The following is a 17447-nucleotide window of genomic DNA, read 5'->3' on the forward strand; positions in this document are numbered from 1 at the left end:
CGTATGTTGTTGAGCTTCTGCGATGGACAGTTTCCATACGTTGCCAATCTCCACGCCCAAATTCCATTCTGTATATTTTACATCCACTCGCGTATGAGAATGTGCATGAGAAAAATTGGATTTGACGGTCGTCGTCATGGCAACCGAGGACACTCTACCAGATGTTCCCCCCCAAAGCTGATGGAAATAAAAGAAGAATTTAAAATTCATAGCCTCAAACGGAGTAAAGTAAAATCAACAAACAGGTCAGTCAGTAACTGGAGAGTGGCCATTCCACGCATTTGAATGCATTCATCATCGTCGCTGCGATGAATGAGACGTGCACTTTTTCTAGTCGGCAAAAACTAGCGGTGGTGATCGATATTTTCTTAATGGATCACGAGCATGAAAAAAGAAATCCATTAATAATCTGACTCTATGGCGTATCAAGAAAAAGTGGTGAATCTCAAATGAAGACTGGACTCTTAATCTCTTTTGACAACATCTCAGCAAGATGCTGCTGTTGATGGCAAGATAGATGACGTCAGACTCGAGCCAAATACTTTTTTTTTCTTCGTGCGGTTGTATTTTAAAAAGATTTAGTCTACGAGAACGCGATCGAAAGTGAGACTCTTTTATTCAGATAGTTTGACTGGGTCGCTGCAGCTGGCCTGAATAATCAAACAGTTTTGCAGAATATGCAAAAGTTATAAGACGCCATTGTTTGGATTTAGTTTTAAAAAAAGAAGAGCTGCCCATCATAGCTTCGTTATGGATTTGATGGCCTTTTCAGTTACGAAATAATTTCGTAACCGGCAATCAAAGTCAAAGGCCCATCGATGAAACGGGGAACTCGAATGCAGACGACATTCCGTCGGCCATTATATAACCAACTAGAAGGGAGTGCAGTCTGGAATGGAATAATTCGCAACGCCCATCTACATTTCTGTTGCTTTTTAAAAAATGTAAGGTTCGTCTGGAAGATAATGGCCATCAGCTGTGCCATCAGAATAATCAGTTTAAAAAGCATTTCGTATTCTATGAACTGAAACCAAAAAGGCGGTCCCCCCAAATTTGGGGCTGTCTGCTAGAGTCTATTGTCATCTTGTTGCAGGTGAGTTTTCTTTATCTCTGTTGCACATGTAGACCCGATTTGTTCTTTATCGGTTGAATTTTGTGGGAATATTTTATCGACTTTCTTCTTGCCTCTGATTAGATTCTTCTTGTTTAGCCATGGCTGTCTCATCAAAGTGAAAAGAAATAAAAGAAATGGCTCATATTAGCAGCTGGGCAAAACACTGTCATGCCCAAAAAAAGAGTCAGACGAGTGCGAGACATTTTCGGAATTTTATCTTCTTTCTTTATTGACGTCTTGCACACACGAATGCCTTAAAAAAAAAAACACATTGAAATCCAGCAGAGATAACGAATGGATTTTCTCATACACATCATAATTATGGCAAAAACCTTTTTAAACGTACATTTAAGAAAAAGACGATTAATTTAACGATTATGTATGCATCCTGTAGACGGTGAGTGTATAGGCTCTATTGGTAATCGACTGCCTATGGCGCGCTGAGTTTCTCGAGCCCCATTTACACACACGTCCCTTTTGATTAATGATTCACACGTTCTGAACTCTTCTTTTCGCTATGCCCGCTTTTACACATTCCACTTTGGTATTTGATGTGTGTACCCCGAGATTCAAAGAGAAACAGCACTTTAAGAACTTATCGACCCGCTGTTTTCTTTTTGTTTGTCTGTTGCCATCGATTTTGTTCACCAAAAACAGTTTCAATTCCCACCTTTTGGGCCTCTTTCTTTAAAAAAAAAAAAACTTTTGATTTCGTTCAACATCACCACGCCTTATAGCGTGACATTCGCTCGTTCCCTATGGCGGCGATTGGCAAAATCCAAATAGCCCCTAGGCGAGAAAATGGCGATTAATTGTGGTATGATTGAAAGGCTTCTCTTTTTCCCTAAACGTGATGGTAATTTCGTGGCCTTTTTTGCATCATTTTCTTTCGGTTGCAATGTTGTTGTTGTTGTTGTTGTTGTGCGTGTCAACGAGGGCTACTTGCTAAAGGTTTCCTTTCTTTTTAATTGTAAATGTTCTTTCTGAGAAAACCGTAAGTCAGACTGACAGGTTGTTTAAAAATAGATTTTTCGTCGACAACGTCGCCGCACAGTTTCAAAAAATAACTTTGTGTGAATTATTTTTGAAATATTGTCAACGTTGCGATGAAAATATTTGGCGCAATTTCGCTCGTCTTTAGCAAACAAAGAAGACGTTCGGTCCAGTTTTTTGTTCTAGTCTCGTTCTTGCTCAAGTGCCGTCTCTAACTTCTTCCTAGTGGCTTTAATAATTGAATAGTGCATTTTCGAGTGTCGGTAAACAACTAATCGCGACGACTTGTATGATTTACACGTGTCCTAACTCGGCCAACAGCTTGCATTTGAAAGGTGTGTGTGAGTGATCTCTTGTTTATCGCGTGTTTGCTTAAGCCGAGATGCAGGGTCACAATATGCGTGTCTGACGTCATTTGAAACAAACACTTGATTTCTAATCAACGTTAGGATGGTCGATCAAGTCGTACCTGGTGGCCGCACTTCCTTTAAAATATTCAGATAGACAAATTGATGGCAGATGTGCTCTTCTCTCTTCCAGTTGAACCCAAACTGCTGTTCAGGTAATGGCCATTTATTAACGAGTTTTCATTGTGAATGCATAAAATCGATAATATTGATTAGACTAAACGTAGCATCTTCAATCTTATCTTAATTTTGTTTTTGATTGGAAAATGTCCCTCCAAAAAAAAAGAAAGTCTCTTGTGAAAGAGATCCGTTTCTCATTCGTTTCCCACGGTTTATCCTTTTTATTAGTACTAATATTTTACGCAGTCTTCCTAAACGTTCAATAGCGCTGCAATTCGTTTTGCCCTTTTTCGTTACGGCAGGCTGTTATGTTTTCCAAAAGAAAAAAACGTTGACCATTTTTATCGTTCACGGTTCGGTATCGAACGTGACTCACCAAATCAAATCTCAAATTTTCACCTTGAAGTAAAAAAAAAAACGTGTTGGTTTTCTCGAGGTTTTCAACTGATAAGATCCGTGCAAACGGATGAATAAGCAAATTCTTTTCTCCCATTTTTTTTTTTTTTCAATTCAGGGGGGATAAGAAACTGCCATCGCCAAAGAAATATGCTGCCTTCATGACATTTGAGGATCCATTTGGGTGTGGCCGTTGGTGGCGGGCGCTGATGCTCTGCCTGTGACATTAATAGACTAGCAGACGAATCGTTTTTCTTCTCAAACTTGTTTTTTTTTTCGCCCGATAGGACAGGTGAGATTAACGGGGGGATTGGCACGCGCAGATGGTTTAGGTTGCAAGTCACTTTATTCGCATGTAGCCAAGACTCGTTGGGCATCCATTTGAGTTTGTTCTTTCTGATTTTGCATCATCACTTCCTTAGTCATTTTCATTGATCGAGCATTTCTGAATGAATACGATGACGTAGCCAATTATTTCACTGGCAACACGTTTCATCGTTTAATCTTTTACAACACCTGATATTTTGCATGTACTCTTTCATTGGCAGTTGAAGTTTTTAATTCATATTTTCTTTTGGTTCTTCTTTTGGCTTTGTCAACAGTCCTCTGTGTCTTTGCGGATCGTAGAGAGCCAATCATCGACTTCAATCGACTGATTCGATATTCGTTATAGGGACGCACCAACGCGCGTGTAAACGCACAATCTCATCCGCACAATAAATTACCTAAGCCACTTTCTTGTTCACTATCGCCTAGGGAACAACTGGAACGACAGACGTAGGGAAATGGGGAAGCATCAGCTGGGAAGCGTTCGAGTAAAGAGATAAATTTAAAATCATCTTGCAGATCGACGACATTCAACCTCTTTTCTCTGTGTGTCGAAAAAGAAATGACAGTTTATCTGGCACAAAAATAAATGGGGCGTGGCTGTTTGATGACGGACAGCTCCATCAGACAGCCAATCTCTCGTCAACATCTTTTGTTTATCCCTTTCGTACGTGATACATTTTTCTATTCCGTCGCACACATTTCGTTTTTTTTTTTTTTTGCCACTCTCGTTGCTAAGCAACGGAATTTTTCTCCACATCTACGCACTTGAAAACACAAAAAAAACGATGCGCTTCAAGTTTAACGTTCCTTTGCGACATAAACGAAGGAGAAAAAAGGATCGGCATTTCAGAAAGTCAATGGCGCCCAGGAACTTCTTTTGTTTGGATTTGCTCCGTTCTCGGCCAGTGGATAATAAAAGACTGGGCACAGAGCGCGCGCGCGCGTCCTCTATTTTTTGCTGCGTCGCATCAGCACCCCGTTGTTGTCTTTTTCATATTTGACAAAAGAGAAAACTAACGAGTTTCTTTGCCCATCCTAGTACACCGAGCAAAACAAAAATTCTAAAACCGGAGACGTGTGTGGGTTCCGCTTTTTTTATTTCTTCTTCAAGAGCCAATTGAATTCCATTGGTGACCCTGTGTGCCCCATCTTTCAAATATTTTGAGGTTCTGTTTTTTTTTTTCTCTCACAAAACAGTTTAATTTTGCCTAGATTAAAATCTACAAAGATGAAAAACAACAGCCGGATCTTGTTCTTTGAACATTGCGCTGATGTTATCGTTTTCTAAACGTAAGGCGAATCGCTTCCATCATCGTTTTTCATTTATTTGAAGGTTAGCGAATTCTTTTCCCTATACTGACGCCCACGTCATAAATGTTGCATCCGTCCACGTGCGTCTATACAAAAGTACATGGCGATGGATCTATTTCGGTTAGTTGCCATTCAATGTGCGCGCATTTTCAACGTGAATCGTTTAATGGCTAACGAGGTCTACGGGTAATAATCATTGCATCTATCGTCGCACACACGAACGTCGTCGTGGCTAGCGTGCAAAACACGTTTTCTTGTTCGCCGACGAATGCGTACGGCATCGGCCATTGTTTGGCCAGCTGCCTCTTCATCCATCGATGATTTGAGACCAATGTCTACATGAAATAGGTCGTCGTCTCAACAAGCCGTATAGATCCCGATGTCGCATGTCTGTATTTATTTATTAAATGTATAGATCTACGGACTGGATGAACGAGCGTCGCATTCGACGTCCATCTTTTTTTAAAGGGAACGAGGTCGCACGCCAAATTATTTTACGGGTTAAAAAAATCAAACGGTGCGCGATTCCTTTTCTTTCTTTTTTGTGTGTGTTAGGAAACAGGAAAAGAAAAAGGCCAACATTAGTTATAAAGGTCTTTGTGATTTCTCCCATAAAAAGAGAGGCCCGGTGTCAAGCGCGTCATTGTCCGCACCCAAAATTATTCGTTTGAACCCATCCACATGGACGATTACGCAGCACGAGAAATACGCAGATGTTGTCTCATTATCCATTTTGTTTTCGCGCCAAAAAACCCCCCCAAAAAACGAAATGATTATCTATCACTATATACGATCAATCGTATTTGATATAAAACCCGAAGCTGGATTTTATGTTTGATCAAAAACGATTTCTTTTCGCGGTGTCAAAAGCAATTTCCATTTCTTTTTTCTTATTTTCTCGTCCAATCAGAAAACTTTTGGCATACGCTATCCCCCCCTCTCGTCTCTCTAAACAGAACATCATAACTCTGAAATGGGACTAAAGTTTGTTTGTCACCATACATCGATATATAAGATAGGGTCTTTTGGTACTCGTAGATGTTTAGACATTTCGATAGGGGGGATGTACAATAGGGAGCAAGAGGTAGAGAGTATGCTGTGCGTAGCGCGGGCAAAGAGCGTGACAGCCGAGATGTGACGAGAGGCAGTCGGGAAACGAACGCGAAAATAAACAGAGGCCCACAAACATCAAACGGGAGCGTGTGTATAGAAGCTGTTGGCTTAAATATATTTGAAAAAAACAAAACGAAGGAGTGCGCTACCGTCGTATGCAAATAGATAGACTCAAAGGGGGGAGGTATACGTATATATTTTAAACAATTCGTCTTGTATATGAATACCACAGTCATATTGAATATGTCGCTTGTTCAATCCCATACTTTTCTTATTGATGCGTTGTACATCCGGCAATGAATTGCATCCGGAAAATCGATTGATGAAAATGATTTTTTTTTTTTTCGCAGTCGTTTCCGTAATAGAAGAGAGACGGTCGCCTCGGGCGAGTTGATCACTAACGTACGACCTATGCGAGCAACGAAAAAAGAATACAAATAAATCTGTCTATACGCGAAAAAAGGGATGCGCAGCTACATCGTATCCATTTCCGGATGCCGACGCTTCCATCGCGACCGGTAAAAGATTTAACGAACCCAACGCCCGTACGCCTAGCTCATCTTTCATTTTTTTTTTTTTTTTCGTAGGAGGAGCAGGATGAATGAAAAATATTGATCTTAAAAACACACACACATAACATTTCTCCTTTATCTCAGCCAGAATCGGAGGAACGTTTCCAAATTTTCGCTATTTCCCATTAATGACTGAAACTCTGGTAGGGCCAACGTCGCGTCCGTCGTCATGACAACAATTTCACGCATTGTATCGTTGAGAGGCGCCTAATTACAACACTCTGTGTTGTAGCTACGGTAATGACAGAAGGGCGCGGTTCGCACGTAATATCAATTAAAAAGCTAGGAGATTAATTACGTTTACGTTTAATGGAATTTGAAAGCCATAATGATGTTGCTGCTGATGAGACACTGCCTACACATCAAAGCCGACTCGAAATTAACAATCTCTTTTTTGAATATCTCAATTTCTCCCCTTATTGCAAAAGAGTCCCGTAACACAGCAACGCCATCTTGTGGGAATGATTTTCTCTTGATTTCCCTAAACATTCTTTTTGGCCATACGGAAGCTCAAATCGATTGTTTACCCACACACACATACACACACACACAAACACAAAAAAGAGGAAAGAAATCGAAGAAGACTATCATATTTATAGAGCTCACGACCGCTAGACTATACAGCCAAAAGCAGCAGCAGCAGCAGCGCAATGTGTATAGAACTTGCTCCGTCTATTGAGGTACGAAGCCCCGTGTGTGTATATCCGACGTAGACGATGATGTGGCGCTGCTGTTTATACGCACACACACAGAGAGAGAGAGTCGTGTGTTTGCATCCGAAAAGGGGAAAAAAAAGGCATAGTATACATCCTTGTGTCATCCTCTGTTGAACTCTGTCCATTATGTACACACAACCCCGAGAGAGACTACCCATACCCCGAATCGTAAACTTTTCTTACGTTTTTTTTTTTCTTTCTTACTCCTCCGGATTTAATGCATATTGCAAATTTAATTGAATATGTTTAACTAATAATATGAAAAGGTCTTTTCTTCGACATTGCTTTCTACTTGGTTGGGCTTTTCACCGTTTCTTTTGCCGATCGAATAATTTTCTAGGTTATATTATACAGGTGAAATTTTGTTAGCTCGCTTTACGCTGGCTGACGTTAATTTACGGTTTTCAAACATTATTTTTAGAGCGAGTCTTAATGAATCCGTTTCATTCACTTGACATAAATTTTTTTCTAAGAAAACGGGGAATGATAAAAATCTGTTTTACCTTGATTGTAAAGTGGAGTTACTTCCTTGATCCTCCATCGTATTGGCTGTTGATTCAAGTTTTCCGGCGATGCATTGAAGTGATCCACCAAGTGAGAATCAACAGGATTTTTACCATTTTTTGTTTACATCATTTAATCATCTAATTGATAATAGGATAAAAGGTGAGAGAACGACGTTTTCACTAGTCTTGTGAATCTGTGATTTGCCAACCGTGTTCGTCGAAAGCTCTTTTTATTATTCCGTCCCGTTTAAAATTCAATGACCAAGAGACACGCGTCTCTTTCACTCGTTTGCTATTTAATCCCGTGTGTTCCCATAGAGTAGGTGTGCCAATGGAACACTATCGAACATTTATTCTAACGTCATAAAAAATCCTCTTTCATTTTTACACTTTGCTAACACACACATTGTGTGTTTACATGTTCTAAAATAGAACGAATTTGATTCATTTGACGTCATTCTGCATCCAATCGGATAAGACGTAAAAGACGAAAAGGAATGTTGTTGTGAAGAATGATAGAACGGGTTGGGCTGGTTCGTGGCCTGCATATAATCAACTTGGGTTTGAGAAGGGGGGGGGAGGGGAAATGGATATTGGCTCCTGTCAAAACATTTTCTATCAAAGGGGGGTCCTTTTTTTCTTTCAGAGTCTACTGTGTTGCTTTTACCTTTTCCACCGAAACGCTACAGTTGCAAACACAATAAACCACAACAAGAATGAGAACCAACAGATGCTACGTGGGCCGCTGTCCAGCAATTCCTTTCTTTAGCAGATATTTATTTATAAATGAAAAATAACACAGGGCAAAAAGCGAAAGAAAATAGATAAACAAAGATGAAATCAGAGCTCTGACAATGGCCCACAAAAAAGAAACAACCGAAAATGGTCTGAATTTTCATTCTGAAGAACATCGAAATTGCAATCACAAATCCGATAAATGCTCGTGCACAAGTAGAAAAGAAGAAAATGGCCGGAAGTCCATTTTGGCATGAGGGAAGACAACAACCATTCAATTTTTTAAACTGGCGCTGTCATCCCGAGTTCCACGAAACCTACTAGCTGGAGACTGAATCATTCATCCAACGTTATACATCCGACAGCAAAGAAATGACCCTTCATCTTTCCTTTTTTTTCCTTTCGTTCCATGCTCATCCTAACTAATAGGACTATTTCTGCTGGACTACGTAGACAGAAAACGATCATTTCTCTAGAAATAAACCCGTCCGCTTGTAAATACCTACAAGGTCGTATCGTTTGAACGGCATCATCATCTCCCGATGCGTTTCCCCTTTCTCTCCGTGATTTCTCTTGTTCGGAAAGGATGTAGCAGTCATCAATTAAAGGCCCGCCCCAATCTCATCTAATGTCTGTCGTTGGCTGTTCATCTATAAACCTGGGAGTTACGCGATTATTACGCGTGTTTTTTTTTTCCGTTTCTTTTTTTGAGTGGCTATATACTCAGATGACTGTATTAACATGACCCATCCATGCAAATCGATATGAACATTTTTTTTTTTTTTTTTTTTTATGCATGAAAACAAGTTGAAGGGCGTTCTTGAAAACGGCTTTAGGAATATATATTCTTTGGGCCCTCGTTTTCGTTCGTCGTTCCTGATTAGATTATTCAAGAGGGAGATGGGAAAAATAATCAGATCACGTACAGTAACTATATATATATAGCAACATCGCAAGCAGGCCCAGAACCTTTTTCCCAGGAATATTACTGGATCTACAAGAACGCTGCCACACTCCAGATCATCTGCTCCCGAATGGTGTTCTCTTAAGTGAGACAGCACGTTGGAACTTGCTAACCCTTAGGCATTTCTTGTGTTGATGTAATGGAGCAATAAGCTCTCTCCCATATTCATCTGTCGACATTCACCAATCTCATCTCAGACATAGTTTGCAACTGGAAAAGAAAGAAAAAATTTGAGGAGAAATGTTTTAAAAAACAGAGGCGCTGCCATCAGTCGAGATTTCCTTCAACAGCAGACGAAAATTTCATCAGTCTCTTTCTGCATTTTCTCGTGAATAATGATGCACAAATTGATTGTCATCTTACGGTATCGTTAATGAACAAATCATGATTGAGAAGTGCACAAAAAAGCGTATGCTCATCTCTGTCGCTCTTCTCATTGGGTAAGGCGTGATTTCTGTCACTTCACTGAGGCCGAGTCATTCGGTGATGATGACATAGCACTTGTCTCCCACGCATCGTGGTTGCCATTCATGTAATCTAATTAAAAAAATTCATACGAATGCAGATTGTCTGTTGCAATTGTTCTTCTGGAACATCACCTGACGCAGAGCTCCCATTACACTTCCCATTTCCACGCCAATTACTCTGGCAATCAAACTGGCACGCAATGTTGGTTGACTGAAAAGATCACGGTATTGGAAGATTGTCACCCTTGCACAGGTTCGATAATTCATCGATCACTATTTTCCATCTCTCCTAATTCACTCTTGTTTGGATACAGAGTTTGAAAAAAATAGCCAGAGCGTTGGATCCTGTGTTGCCACTGGCTATAAGGAGAAGGTTCGCTGTGAAACTTCTGGTGATACTTCCAGGAGGTACGACAAACTTTAAAATTAAGTAACTTTCAAAAATATGGAAAGATATCCTTGTGCCTTTTTAGTTGCGAAAGAGTCTTATGGCTAGAAGAACGGCGATTTTGGACATTGGAAATCGTCAGTCTTGTCCTTGGTCTAGTCTCATCAACGTTCGTTATGTGGAGGCAAAGGCTTTTGGAACGCCAATCCATGCAAAAACTCCAGAAGCAAATTAATATATAAATGCTCTCTTTGTAAGAGAGAAAAAAAGAGTTTTAAATTGACTTGCAAAAAGGAAAAAAAAAATGACCAATACGCTTTACATACCCGTCATGGACGGTTCGACGAGTCTGAATGGTGTTATTGCCATGTTCATCAACAGTTGGAGTGGGAATAAAACTCAATTGACTTTAGTGAACCATCCAAGTGATTCATGGACCATCCCTATTCCTACCTCTTTGGCTGCCCAAGGTGCAAAAATCAATCCTGATCTCGCTTTACTAACTACTCTACCTCTGTTGGTGGTGGGTGAATCTGAGACTTTCTCACGCCTCACCGTGTCCGGTCTGGCAGCAGTCAGCAGACACTTGATGAAAGAATCAGATGATCCGGTGGTGGTTAAATCACTGGGATTTCGTGGTAATTGTTTACAGGCACCAGCCGAGTGTTCTATTTGGACATCATTTTGCGAAGTGCAAATGGTTCAATCGACAATCCTTTTCCTGACGCAGCAGCAAAAACAGGACGTTATCGAAGTCCCTGCGACTCTAGCCAAACTAGAGGAGCACATGAAGCAGCCCATTCGTATGCATAACATAGTCAAACGATGGCAAAAGGATCAGCCTCAATCAGCTGGCCAACTGAAACAAGAAGACATTCAAAAATTGGCGGGATCGTTGCTGGATCACAGTTACGTAGAAGGACCGGACATGACGTTGGCTGATCTTCTTCTCTTTCCTTGCATCATCCTATTGGCTGATCGTCTGTCTGAACTCGGTGTCCAATTGGCCGACCATTTGCCTCGAGTCGGTGCGTGGCTGACGACAATGAAACCTGCGGTAAGTAAAGCGTGGAACAAGACAGTCGGTGAAAAAACATTTCCAGATATCGATTCGCTAAGGATTCAACCACAACCGAAAGTGAAAATCCCTCGTGTCAAAGAAATCAGCCTTTACAAGAAGGATACCGTCCGCCGTACAGGTTCAATGGGTAACTTGAGCTCCGAAGAGATAGCAAGGGTTATCGACCTGTTGAAAAGACAACGGATGATGTGGCTGGACGATGATAATGGAGTAGCTCGTGTGACCACTGAGTTGCCTGAGGGACTTATTAGCCACATTGACGTCGCTGCTTGCTCAGATTTCACAGCGAAAATTGACTGGGCGTCGTTGCCCGACCCGGCCCACCCTCAGCAAGGGCACGTACCTGGTAAATAATCGCATTTAAATGGAGAAGAAAAGAAATGTATTAATCTTGATGTGCATGTTGATTATTAAACAGGATCTCGGGTTGATAGAAAGATCCAGCAATTGGACGGCATGGCGACAGCCGTCATTGATGCTGTTTCAGAGGGTGACGTTGTCGTGGATTTTTGCTCCGGTGGTGGCCATTTGGGCATTATATTGGCCTATCTTTTACCTCGCTGCCATGTCGTTATGGTCGATAACAAAGAAGAGTCTGTACGCAATGCCCGACGTCGTGTTGCACAATTGATGTTGAACAACGTGACCATCATTCAAAGCAATTTGGACTATTTTCGTGGACGATTCGATCTAGGCGTTGCTTTGCACGCGTGCGGAGTTGCTACCGATCTTGTCCTGCATACCTGTTTGGCCCAACGGGCTGCCTTTGTCATTTGCCCATGTTGCTATGGCAACTTGGCTCACCCAGATTTACCTGTAAACTATCCGCAAAGTGAATTGTATTGCAGTCGCGGTATACCGACTGATGATTTCTCTGTTTTGGCTCGAATGGCTGATCATATCACACCGAGTGGTCGGTTGGCCATGGCCGCCGTCGACCTGGACCGTCTCGCAAGAGCATCTCAAGAAAATTATCTTGTTTATTTGAAAAAACTGAAACCTGATTTGTGTTCGCCCAAACATGATCTCCTTATAGGAATGCCATTGAAGCAACACGGAACAAAGTCTTAGTATTTTGAATCCTGCTTTTTTCTTTTAATTTGTGTCGAGAGATGAATGGAATACAATTTAGTTTTTAGAAAAATTTAAATAATACAATCTAACGTAATTGTTTCATCTTCATCCACATCTCTCGAAAGAGTTTTTCCGATTAATAGATCGAGATCCTGCGGAGGCCAGCCAACGGGTTGTCCCACTTTAACAGTAAGGTGTTCCTTACAAAGTTTGATACCAGCTTCCAATTTCTGTTTACCGACAATCGACTTGCCCAATTTTTGATGGCAAGGCTCTTCAGAAGGCTGCTTTGATTTAATAGCAGAGCCTAGAGCTTTCTCAATTGTTCGTATTCCTTCCACCAACAACCTATACAGAGTAACCGGATTTAGTTTTGCGGAAAACGTTTTTAGAAGAATAGGCAGTACTTTAATTCCGTTTCGTCGAGTGAACAGGCGTGGTCATTACCCTTCCAGGACTTGTCCAACGTGATGTGCCGCTCGATGACGTGAGCTCCTAGAGCCGCAGCGGCCAACGTTATGGTAAGACCTAGTTCGTGACCGGAATATCCGACGGGGGATTGGGGAAAATGGTCTCGATAGGTTTGCATTACACGTAAATGAACTTCGTCTTCTGGAGTTGGATATGAGGAGGTGCACTGTAGAAGGCAGACTTTTGAGTTAAAAGAATTCATTACTTCCATGGCTCTGATGACTGTTTTCATGTCTTGCATTCCTGGTGGAAACATTAAATCAAATCATTTAGACTTCTTTGCATTAAACCACACTTGGAAAATACCTGTAGAGTATACAATAGGCAGATTTTTTTTGGCAGCTTTCTCTAATAAAATTAAATTATTGGCATCCCCAGATCCAATTTTGAGAAATGGAACTCTTAGATTGACTAGAAAATCCACAGAGACCTATCACAATATTCATTTAAAATATGAAAGTAACATATGTTAGTCACAACTTTACGTCATCCATGGCTGAGGCTGTGAAATGAATGTTTAGAGAAGAGGCAAAGGCCATCAGTTCTTCATATTGATCCTTTGAAAACTCAAGGAATTGTTTGTGCTCTCCATATGTTGAACCCCAAGCATGTGGACTTTCATACTGCCGATCCAAGACTGATTTGGTGAACTTGGCATATAAATCAGATTTTTGGAACTTCACACAGTCAGCACCACAGTCTTTGGCCATCTTTATTAGTTTCTTGGCTATTTCAATGTCTCCTTGGTGATTTTGTCCAATTTCAGCAATAATAAAACATGGATAACCATCACCAATCCACCTATTTTTGATCAACTCGAAACTGCGTCCCATCATTCCTTTCCGTTTTGATTCCAAAAAAGCAAATACTGTACACCTAATCTCTCAAAAACGGCTCAGAACTTTCGGGCTACAATGGAAGTTTACAAAGATTTTTTAATTCCTAATGTACTTTTTTTGCAGGCTTCTGAACTGATTGCAAACTAGATTTTTTTAAAATTTCAATTCAAAATTCCCGAACTTCAATGGAAATGGTTTAAGGCATCATTGTCACTATCGATCGAACCTCCAAGAAAATTGTCAAATTTGTATTTTCTACTACACGAAATTACAACTTCAAAAAATTTATAAGTGTCCAACTAATTCATTAAATTTAGTATAAAAATGATATTAATGCAATAATAAAGTAAAAAAACAAAAATTTTCGTTGAAATTGAAATCCGACAACAAAAGCGACTCTTAGTGAGAAGAGACGTTTTGACATATTAATCTTTCAAAGCATTGCCCGTAGTTCCTTACTACACGTTTCGAGTAGGCTAGTGCTGTTTCTGCCTTTCTGTATTGAACAAGATGGTGAGTTAGTACACAATGCTAGGTCTCGATTTATCCAAAAACATCGTTTCTTGGTCAAACTTTATTTGAGTCACAATTCTAGAGTTTGTTTCATATTATATTCACTCTTCATTTCTATATTCTTTCAGTCTTGATGAGATAGTGTATTTTGTTAACCGGTCTGTTGTCTCTTGCATACTTTAGGCTCGCGGACCCAAGAAGCACTTGAAGCGTTTAGCCGCGCCAAAATCATGGATGTTGGACAAATTGGGTGGTGTATTTGCTCCACGACCAAGCACAGGCCCACACAAGTTGAGGGAATCACTTCCGTTGGTTGTTTTCCTTCGTAACCGTCTCAAGTACGCCTTGAATAACTCCGAAGTCACCAAAATCGTCATGCAGAGGCTTATCAAAGTTGACGGTAAAGTCCGCACCGACTCCAACTACCCAGCTGGATTCATGGGTAAGTTCCTGTTCTTTTTTCACTAGTTGAAACTTACCACAAATGACAGGTCAATTTGTTACGCAGATGTTATCACCATTGACAAGACTGGTGAGTACTTCCGCTTGGTATATGATGTCAAGGGCCGCTTGGCCATCCACAGAATTACTGCTGAAGAAGCCAAGGTAATTTTATTCTTGTAAAATAAGAATTCTTTTATTCCTAATTTATTATTTCTTTTGTAGTACAAGCTTTGCAAAGTCCGACGCGTTCAAGTTGGACCCAAGGGTATTCCTTTCATTACCACTCACGATGGACGAACAATCCGTTACCCCGATCCATTGGTTAAGGTGAACGATACCATCCAGTTGGACATTGAAACCAACAAGATCATGGACTTCATCAAGTTTGACTCTGGTAACCTGTGCATGATCACTGGTGGTCGTAACTTGGGGCGAGTCGGAACCATCATCAACCGTGAGCGTCATCCTGGTTCCTTCGATATTGTTCACGTCAAGGATGCTCTTGGCCACCTTTTTGCCACCAGGTGCGTTTGCAATCTTTTTATTTTGCCTGATCGAAGCCTGCAATGCCGGTTCAATATGCTGCTTGCTGGTCAATAACTGGCATATATTGAATGTGTTATAATGGTCGCAGCTCAGTCTGTACATACTGAGATCTGCATTACCCAATAAGACAACATGTTTCATTCATTCAGCTAATGTAATTTTTTATTCCAACAGATTGAATAACGTCTTCATTATTGGAAAGGGCAGCAAGGCTTACATCTCTCTGCCTCGCGACAAGGGAGTTAAATTGAGCATTGCCGAGGAAAGGAACAAGCGTCTGGCCGCTAAAGCCGCCGCCTAAATGACTTATTTCGAAGCTGAAGCCGTGTGTAATTTCCACCCGATGAATACACGGTGTTGGCTGTAGCTTTCTTAACCCTTTAATTTCATAATTATACATTTTTCACTTGAAATTCGACGTGGTCGAATGTAAATTCGCTAGATGTGTTGAATAACAGGATACGTTCAGTACGGACTTGACACCACAGGACCAGCGTCTGCAGGCATGGAAACTTTCGTGTCGATATTATTCAGGTAATATGAATTTTGTATATTTGCTATATCGAAGCCGGCAATGTCAGCCAAAAATGCTGCTTGCTGGTCAATAAATAGCAAACAAAACTTGTTTTATATGGTCGCGATTCAGTCATGACATACTGAGCTTGCATTACCCAATAAAACTACATTGATGTCTTGTGTTTGTATGATGCTAATGATCTCCGTTTGTATTAGGTTTGAAGATGGTATTCTTGCAAACGGATGGTTGGGTTTGAGGAGGGAAAACATTCCTTAGCAGCCGACCTGCAGCTGAATAGGGTTTTGCTGGGCAAATATTCGATGTCCCTAGTCACTCTTTGGAATTTTAAAAATGGATAATCTACATAATTACTTAACTAAAAATAATGTTATTCCGTGCTGTATCGGGTCTTTTTTCTCGAAGGAACGGAAATTCATAGAAACTGGTTGAACATTTCAAAGGGTGGTGTGGGTCGTTCACATTGGAATGCTGTCCCGAAAGATGGAGAAATGGAAACGGTAAAAATGAAATTTTGTTACATGTGCTATATCGAAGCCTGCAATGTCGGTTCAAATGCTGCTTGCTGGTCAATAATTAGCAAACATTGACAATCTTATAATGGTCGCTGGTTAGCAAAATATGTTAATGCTGCATTACCCAATAAGATAACAATCTTTACTTGAATTTGTCCAAATTCTTATGATTTTCTTTTTTCTAGGTGAACAATTCCGAGATATTTGTGAAACTAATGCAATCGGGCGTTACTTTTCACTTCGCTTGAAATCACGATTCTATGTAGATGAGGGAGGGGGAATTCATTGAGCACGAATAATTAGGACGTATTCTAAAAGGTACTTACAAATTTTTGCTAGCTTTTTTTGCCATATCGAAGCCTGCAACGTCAGCCCAAAATGCTGCTTGCTGGTCAATTCTTGGCAAACATTAATTGTTTTATAATGGTCGCTAATCGGTTTACACATACCGACGCTGCATTACCCAATAAAACAATACGTACGCTTTAAATTGTAAGTCAAATTTCTAACTACGTGTTTTGTCTACAGGTTTTTTGTGTAATGGAAAGCTGAAACGCTGTAACAGGTGTTCACGGAGGTGGTAATCGAGGACAAGGAGGGTTTTTGCCACAAGGTGTTAGTTCAGGGTCAAATGGTTCGCTGGCAATTTCTAATATCCTTTCTGACGTAGTTTTTGGCAAGATATGAGAAACGTTTCCCTTCTGCTCTAAGGTATTTGAAAATTATGTAAGGTGTGAGCAAGTTTCGATTGCTTTTTCTTTGGTGAATAAACATGGAAAAAAACCGGTTTTGTGCGCTATCATTATCAGGTAACCTCATTTATCCTAGTTGAATCCGCTTATCCTAGTTGAATTGACACTTAATAATTTTTTTTCTTCAATATGAAATCTCGAAAGTTCGGGCTGGTCTTGAAAGCTTCGAAAACTATTCTAATACGTTTTGTCTTTGATATGAGCTGTAGTATTAACTTGAGTACGTATATCAACTGGAACTATCGGGTAGATGAGAATGATTTTATGATTAATACATAATCGCCTAGATTATAAATTTTTCGCCGAACTTCACAGCAGTCATATTCGAGTAAAATGACGTATTTAATTAGTCAGTTCATATTCGACACGTCGTGGAGAATGTGATATGATTGTAAATTTTGTGTGATTTCCAGGATTTTGCCTTGACTTTGTCTGAAAGTGCAGTGACCGCGGTCGTAGAACGTAAGTTCACGTTTAACCCCGACGGTGTGTTGATCTTGAAGTAGTTCGTGATACTTAACAAAATTCTTTCAGTTTACGATTTT

The 17447-nt window shown here is 40.4% G+C and overlaps 2 protein-coding genes and 1 long non-coding RNA gene across 4 annotated transcripts; 2 read left to right on the forward strand and 1 right to left on the reverse strand.

Annotated features, from left to right (window-relative positions):
• Window positions 1-1902: 1902 nt before the first annotated feature.
• LOC123476784 lies at window positions 1903-4439 on the forward strand. Of its 2 annotated transcripts, XR_006651637.1 has the most exons (3): window positions 2164-2669; window positions 3149-3322; window positions 3633-4439. It is a non-coding gene; the product is annotated as an uncharacterized LOC123476784 (long non-coding RNA). The 2 variants fall into 2 exon arrangements; XR_006651636.1 differs by lacking the exon at window positions 3633-4439 and having other exon boundaries at window positions 1903-2669; window positions 3149-3281.
• Window positions 4440-9563: 5124 nt separating this feature from the next.
• Window positions 9564-15466, forward strand: LOC116933059. Its single transcript, XM_032940967.2, has 9 exons — window positions 9564-9717; window positions 9843-9997; window positions 10059-10152; window positions 10514-11559; window positions 11632-12146; window positions 14294-14552; window positions 14619-14716; window positions 14777-15078; window positions 15275-15466. Exons 1-9 carry the CDS (start codon window positions 9662-9664, stop codon window positions 15399-15401), a joined length of 2652 nt encoding a protein of 883 aa, XP_032796858.2. The 5' UTR covers window positions 9564-9661; the 3' UTR covers window positions 15402-15466.
• On the reverse strand, window positions 12281-13816 carry LOC116933060 (sialic acid synthase). Its single transcript, XM_032940968.2, has 4 exons — window positions 13244-13816; window positions 13065-13188; window positions 12695-13001; window positions 12281-12635 (listed from the first exon to the last, which is right to left on the reverse strand). Exons 1-4 carry the CDS (start codon window positions 13592-13594, stop codon window positions 12359-12361), a joined length of 1059 nt encoding a protein of 352 aa, XP_032796859.2. The 5' UTR covers window positions 13595-13816; the 3' UTR covers window positions 12281-12358.
• Window positions 15467-17447: the final 1981 nt, after the last annotated feature.

Source organism: Daphnia magna, linkage group LG10 (genome assembly GCF_020631705.1).
Source record: "Daphnia magna isolate NIES linkage group LG10, ASM2063170v1.1, whole genome shotgun sequence".
Lineage (NCBI taxonomy): Eukaryota > Metazoa > Arthropoda > Branchiopoda > Diplostraca > Daphniidae > Daphnia > Daphnia magna.